We start from the raw sequence: 7,415 nt of genomic DNA on the forward strand, positions 1-7,415 counted from the left end.
ATACCACATTCTCAAACTACAGAATTTATTGATATAAATAGAACATCTTACTATATCTACTTTGTAGCAATGAATTTTGCTAAAGTTCAGTGAAGTCAATGTTCATTGGAGCTAGCTACATTCAAGGTTTATGCGTAGTCTCTAAAAATTAATGCAAAAAAATCTTTTCAATTTGCTTCCCACAAAAATTGAGATTTGACGATGATGAAATGTCCTTTATCAACTTTCAGCAACCATTTCATTAATATTATGATACAAGATGTTTTCTAATGGAAAACAGTTCTGCAGAATTAGCTCTTAGCGGGCATAGTGTTTTCATATCTAAGTTGGAAAATATTGCATTGGTTTTTTGACATCGAATGCTAATTTACCATTGGAACAGATAGCAAGTAATTACATTTTTTTTTGAAGTAATGTTACAGGTTTTGTGTATGGGGTTCGGGTTTTCAGATATTTATAGCATAGAAACACACGATAACATCAAATGACAAAATACAGCACAATGTTATATTTTGCTGTTGAGTTCTAGTGTACTGATATCCTTATCTACTAGAAATTGGCTACTCTACTCCTTGTGTCGATTAAAGCCAGTATCAATACAACTAGAACCATTAGAACTCCAAAAGGCCAAACGTGGTGCTTTTCACAATGAGTCACTGGACAGTAAAGTAAGACAGACATGTAATCCATTCCCAACAAACACATTTTCTTTCAAGCTTTTTCAAAAAAGACGAAAACAACATAGTAGAAGATGAAGCGATTCAACGGCAGAGATAAAGTTCACAAAACTTGGGGCAAGCAATTTGGCAAGGTTGTACTTTTATGACAAGAATAGATTTACTATTTCAGTGACACTTCAAAAGACACGCCTTTCAGAGTACATAAAGGGCTTATACTTGTACATTGTGCCTGATGAGAAACTTTTTTTAGCTTATCTGAAAATTAAAGAGCTATGCCGCTAGTGAATAAGCACTAAAGGGGCTAGTGATGTTGACCATGTGGTCCTCCAGGTGCAACTCTTTGAGTTCCTGCACCTTGCATCAACCTTCTTCGGTAGTACTTGATTTTTAATTGATGATACTGCAGTTCACGTAAGATAGGGGGTTTACCAATCATTTTAGGTACGATTGAGAAACCATGAGAAAGACGTGCCTCAGAACTTGTTACAATCATTAGTACAATGATTAAGGATAGAATCTCAACCTTAGCCTTTAATAAAGTACCCATAGTCTTTAAAAGGCTAAAGTGAGGACACTAGGAAGTAAGTAGCTGAACAAGTAACAAATGTGAATTGAGCAGCTTAAGAGTGTAGTATGATTCTCCTTGTACATTCGAGTCTCCTTATATATATTCAAGTTCAGCAATGTGTGATGAGGAACTTTATGGAAGCTTTTGTCTTTAAATATTCCTAGTGAATGATAAATCAAAGACTGTGTTATATTGCAATGCTGAATAAGCGGATAACTTCAATACACATATTTCTTTGTCTCACTTCTAATCTTGGAGTTTTCTGCTTTTTCTAAGTCACTCCATTCACTATATTTTCTATCCCTATTGGCATAACCAATTTGGGCTTCTTTTCAAAACGCCACCAAGTCGATCAATGATTCTTGGTCATCATCTAGTCATCCTTAATTGTCCTATATCATCCAAAACCTGAAAACAGCAAAAATTACCCAGACAAATGATAAAGACTTATAACTCTTTGATCTACAATGAAAGATTGTATATTATCAACTGATATGCTGTTATGCTTCATCCACAATCAAGAAGCCACGGACAAAATGAGCCTGGCCGATAAATGTCTACCTCGCGAGGTAGACATTTTTTTAATCTCTTCGTTTTTTGTTTTTATAGTTTTGGATTTATGTGTTAAACTGCACAGCCAACTAACTTTTTATTTTTTTTTATTTTAGTTTGCATTTGGTATAGCTTAAAAAGCCATTTTTTTTTTTTTTTTTTTTTTTTTATTTTTTTTTTTTTTTTTTTTTTTTTTTTTTTTTTTTTTTTTTTGAGAATCAGTTTATTTTTGTTACTATTTATGAGTCCCATTACACTTTTTGATACTATTTATGGATTTACTATACAAATTCAGCAACATTTTAACTTTATTTGAAGTACTTTTAGTAAAAAGTTTTTAATTTCAACTAAATAAGCTGTTCCCAAATAGACACTTAGGGTCTGTTTGGATAGAACTTATTTTGATGAAACTGAAAACTGAAAACTGAAAACACAGTAGCAAAATAATTTTTAAATGTGTGAATAGTACAGTGGGACCCATTTTTAATGAAAAAATTGTTGAAAAGTGTAATTTGTGGGTCCGTGAACAGTGCATATATACACTGTTCATGTGAAAAGTCAACATTTGCGGTTACTGTTCAATGAACAGTAACCGCATTACTCCAAAACAAAACGCGTGAAAAAAAAAAAAAACCAAAACAGAAACGCAGCTTCAGAAACGCAACGCGGAACCCAAACACACACTTAGTCATGTCCAAATATTAGGACCAATCACAGCAGTACTAAAAAAAAAAGAATTTCCTTTTTGGATTTCAACATTTTGTGTACTAAAATACCCTCACGCAAATTCTTAAACTCTTTAAAATACCATTATCTTTTTGTTAAATAATTTTAAATTAAAAAATACAAATTGATTAAAAGAGTAATTTGTTGTTCCTAAGTTTTAAGTTTTTTCCTTTATCTTCTCCATTTAGCCTAAAACTTAGGACACTATATTTATCTTATTTTTAAACATTATTCCACGTTATCTTATCTCCTTCTTTAAAAAAAGAAAAGAAAAGAAAGTTATTTATATATCACTTTTAAACATTATAACACTAAACAAAAAATAAATAAATAAAAAAGAGTATTATTGCATGCGCAAAGGCGTGTGATGAGTCTAGTGTGTGTCTATATATATATATATATATATATATATATATTGAAAACCTTGACTTGTCCCAAGAATATAGGTTCAACAAAAATAATCTTGATTTCCCAAACATGATCCTTAACCCATTAAATGAAAAAAAAAGTGGATTCCAGTTAACTCAGTTGATAAAGTCTCTAATGGTTGAATAAAATATCTAGGGTTTAATTCTGGCTTATACCAAAAACTGATTGGTGTTTTTGTCTAATGATATTGAGCATAATTATTAGAAGCAGATATCATAGGTTGAAACTCTATAAAAAAAAAGAAGCCTAAATAACATCAATAAAAATCAATCATCAGAAGTGAATATCGTAAGTTGAAACTGTATAAAAAAATCTAAAAGAAAACTAAATAAATAAAAGCCCAAATAACATCAATAAAAATAAGCCCAAATAACAAAAAAAATCACCCAAACTATAACAAAAATAGGCCGAACAACAATATTTAACAAACTATTCAACAAAAATCCCATTAAAAAACAAAAAGTAAAAATCCCTAATATTCAAATTCGTAATTTTTTCAACCCAACTTATAAAAGTTCTCCTCAGTGGCGCTGGCATATCTACTCTCCTCAACTTCACAGTCGCAACAAGTCTGCATACTCGATAGCTTGACTCGCAGTCTTAGTAGGTAGCATCCATCTCTCTCTATTTTTCTCTTTTCTATCATCATTATTTCTTATTCTCCTTCATCTTAGCATTCTCATTTTTGGCATTTTATTTTCTTAGTAGAAGAAAATTGTAAAATTTCATAGATTTGCGTTGTTTCGTTTTTTATTTATTTATGTCAATGTCTTTAAGTTATCTTTTTTATTAGATTTTGTATGATTTAAATTTCTTAATAGTTATCCTAAAAAAATTCTTAAAGCTCCCAGCAAAATTTTTTATGGAATATATATATATATATATATATATATATATTGGTCCTAAATGCAAAGAATATTTAAAGAATTTCAAAAAGAGAACGAGGGGATTGACCCAAGTTATAGTAATACCGCCACCTGTAGTCAGAGTCTTGACTTAGTGAAGAATACCAGATAAAGACGCATATAGGGAGGTCAAAAAACACATCATTTAGCGTTGAATTTATAGAATTTTGAGTAGGGAGGATCATATTTTTTTTGTAAATCTAGGTAGTTATCAATTTGGATTTGACGAAGTAGGACTCTGTTCGTATATGATTACATCTTATCTACTTGCAAAAGGATAAGTATGAAAGCAAGAATCATATTATTGGAATAAATTTGCAATATACATTTATTCTTTTACTAAATCCAGCAGCTAATGTCTCATTATATATGGATGATTGAATATATATATATATATATATATACACACATTGTATGTGAAAAGACATTTAAATATTAACGATTTAAAATTGAAAAATATTTAGATAATTTTGGAGTACGGCTTTGGACTCTCACACTACAAGTAAGCCCTACCATGGGGCTCACCCATTATATAAAAGCTTGAAGCACTACTCCGAACTACCTAAGTATTGAAGGGGCAAAATTTAGCATAATGGACTTTTACCACATTGGGCCTGACGGACCCAAGCCCATGGGCCGGCAACAGTTGAGCTCAGGGCCTAGAGTAATTCTATATTCTTGTTGCACACGTAGAGTCTCTAAGGAAATCAGAAACCTAGCGCAAAGAGTATTCCGGAAGATACGCGCGTTAATCCCCTCTACAAGGAAATGTCTTGTCCATCACGTTTGGGATTACTCAAGAGGATTCCTATAAGGAAAAAACTTCTACATCAAGGAGGAGAGATCAACCTACTACTATAAAAGTCTCAATACCCTCGTAAATCAAGGTACGCATAATTTTACCCTCTCTAGCACTCTAGAGTTGAGAACAATTCTAACTTGACCGTCGGAGGGTATTTGGCCAACACCACACCGGTGCCCTCGGCGAGATTACTTCTTTCTTCTTGCAGGGTGTTAGTTTGAGCGAGTGTGGATCGTGTAGCTCACTGGTGATTTTACGGCATCATCAGTTGGCACCGTCTGTGGGAAACACGAAGAGTTTAAGCCAGACTATCGCCTCCCGGACATTAGAGTCGCATGGTACTCACTCGCTCGATGGCTACCACCAACAACGTTCAAGAAGACGAGCCGCCGAGATCTACTGCATTAGAAAGACAGGTCTAGACTCTCATGACAGCAGTAGAACGACTCACAAAGCAGAACCATGATTTGGAGGAGTAGCTACGCTAAAGGGATGCAGGACCTAACCTTTAGGAGGAAAACCAGGAAGGTAACATTGCCGAACAAAGGGAGCAAGAGAGGCCAGAGGGCAGCAATGCCCCAAGCCGACCGAAGCGGTAAAACACAAGCCTTTCATCTCTCATGGATTTTGCCCCTCCGCCTATTATCGTGGAGATGCGGGCGATGAAGGAGCAGATGGAGGTCATGATGAATGCCTTCAAGGGACGAGTATTTTCTGATCTCGATGACTTAGTAAACAGAACCGACTCACCATTCACCACGTCCGTCAACTAATTCCCCCTGCCACCGAAGTTCCAGATGCCCTAGATTGAAAGCTACGACGGGGTCAAGGACCCCCTCGATCATCTAGAGACCTTCAAGACCCTGATGCACCTTCAGGGGGTACCAGACGAGATCATGTGGAGGGCATTCCCAACCACGCTGAAGGGCCCTGCGAGGGTTTGGTTCTATAGATTGACACCAAACTCCATTAATACTTTCAAGGAGTTGAGCGCCCAGTTCACCTCACACTTCATAGGCGGACATCGATACAAAAGGTCCACCGCGTGCTTAATGAGCATCAAGCAGCGAGAAGACGAGACGCTGCGGGCCTACATAACTCGTTTCAACAAAGAAGCCCTTTCGATTGACGAAGCTGACGATAAGATACTCATAGTTGCATTTACTGACGGGCTGCGGAAGGGTAAGTTCTTGTTTTCCTTATACAAGAATGACCCGAAGACCATGACGGACGTTCTTTACGGGGCTACCAAGTACATGAATGCAGAGAATGTATTGCTAGCCCGCAAGGAAAAGCCTAAGAAGAAGGAGAGGCAGGAGGACACGCGACAAGATAGGGGGCGAAAGGTCGCTAGAACCGGGGATCAACGTGATGAAAAGCGCCCTAGACCCCCCACTGGAAGATTCAACAATTTCACCCCATTAACCGCCCCGATCGACCAAGTATTGATGCAAATCAAAGATGAACGAGCATTGACTTTCCCTGGAAAGTTGAAGGGAGACCCCAACAAAAGACCAAGAGACAAATATTGTCGCTTTCATCGAGACCACGGGCACAACATAGCCAACTGCTATGACCTGAAGTAGTAGATTGAGGCCCTAATCAGGCAGGGGAAACTACAGAGGTTCGTCAGCAGGGAAAAAACTGATACACCTGAGGAACAGGCCCCACGACGGGAGAACGAGCTCCCTAGACCACCTATAGGGGACATAAGAATGATCGTAGGGAGCACAGCCGCAGCTGGATCTTCCAAGAAAGCCCGCAAAACCTATCTCAGGATGGTCCATAGCGTCCAACTCACAAGATCCGTACCAAAGATGCCGCGAATAGATAACCCTGTCATAAAATTTTCAGAGGATGACGCTCGGAGACTTCACCATCCTCATGGCGACGCACTTGTGGTCAGCTTGCAGATAGGGGATTATAACATGCATCGGGTCCTCGTCGACAACGGCAGCTCAGTAGACATCCTGTACTATCCAACATTCCAGCAAATGAGGATCGACAGAGAACGGTTGACCCCAATGAATGCCCCACTTTTAGGATTTAGGGGTACAAAGGTGTTCCTTTTGGGCGCAATAACACTAGCTGTGACGGCGAGTGACTATCCTTAGCAGATCACTAAGGAGGTAACGTTTCTCGTAGTCGACTACTCGTCTGCCTACAATGCTATCCTCGGGTGACCCACTCTCAACTCTTGGAAGGCAGTAACTTCAACATACCACCTGATGATCAAATTCCCGACGGAATATGGGGTGGGAGAACTGCGGGAAAATCAAGTAGCAGCGCGAGAATGCTATATTGCCATATTGGAGATGGAGGATCAGCAACAAACGATGTGTATCGGGAAGCAGGGAGCATTAGCAGAGCCAGTTGAAGAGCTAGAAGAAGTAAGACTTGACGACACACGGCCTGAACGAACGACTAAAATTGGCACACTAGCCAATTGGCTAGTACGCCAGATGATCACGACTTTCCTAAGAAATAACCAAGACATCTTCGCCTGAAGTCATGAAGACATGCTAGGAATCGACACCTTAGTCATGGTCCACAAGTTGAATATGTCGCCCTCCTTCCCTCCAATCCGACAAAAGAAACGAGTCTTCACCCAGGAGCGGGATAAGGCCATAGCCTAGGAGGTTCGAAAGTTACTAGAGGCAGGTTTCATCCAGGAAGTATATTATCCTGACTGGTTGGCAAATGTCATTATGGTTAAAAAGGCCAACGGAAACTGGAGGATGTGCGTAGATTTC

General features: G+C 37.9%; 1 protein-coding gene across 1 annotated transcript; it reads left to right on the forward strand.

The window, feature by feature from the left end:
- The first annotated feature begins 5,528 nt into the window (after positions 1-5,528).
- Positions 5,529-6,248, forward strand: LOC115956671. The gene has a single exon (XM_031074979.1). The coding sequence runs from the start codon at positions 5,529-5,531 to the stop codon at positions 6,246-6,248; it is 720 nt and encodes a 239-aa protein (XP_030930839.1).
- Positions 6,249-7,415: the final 1,167 nt, after the last annotated feature.

This window comes from Quercus lobata, chromosome 8, assembly GCF_001633185.2.
Source record: "Quercus lobata isolate SW786 chromosome 8, ValleyOak3.0 Primary Assembly, whole genome shotgun sequence".
Lineage (NCBI taxonomy): Eukaryota > Viridiplantae > Streptophyta > Magnoliopsida > Fagales > Fagaceae > Quercus > Quercus lobata.

Coding starts and splice junctions, on each gene's coding strand:
- LOC115956671 (XM_031074979.1), top strand. CDS start 5,529: ATGCACCTTCAGGGGGTACCAGACGAGATCATGTGGAGGGCATTCCCA.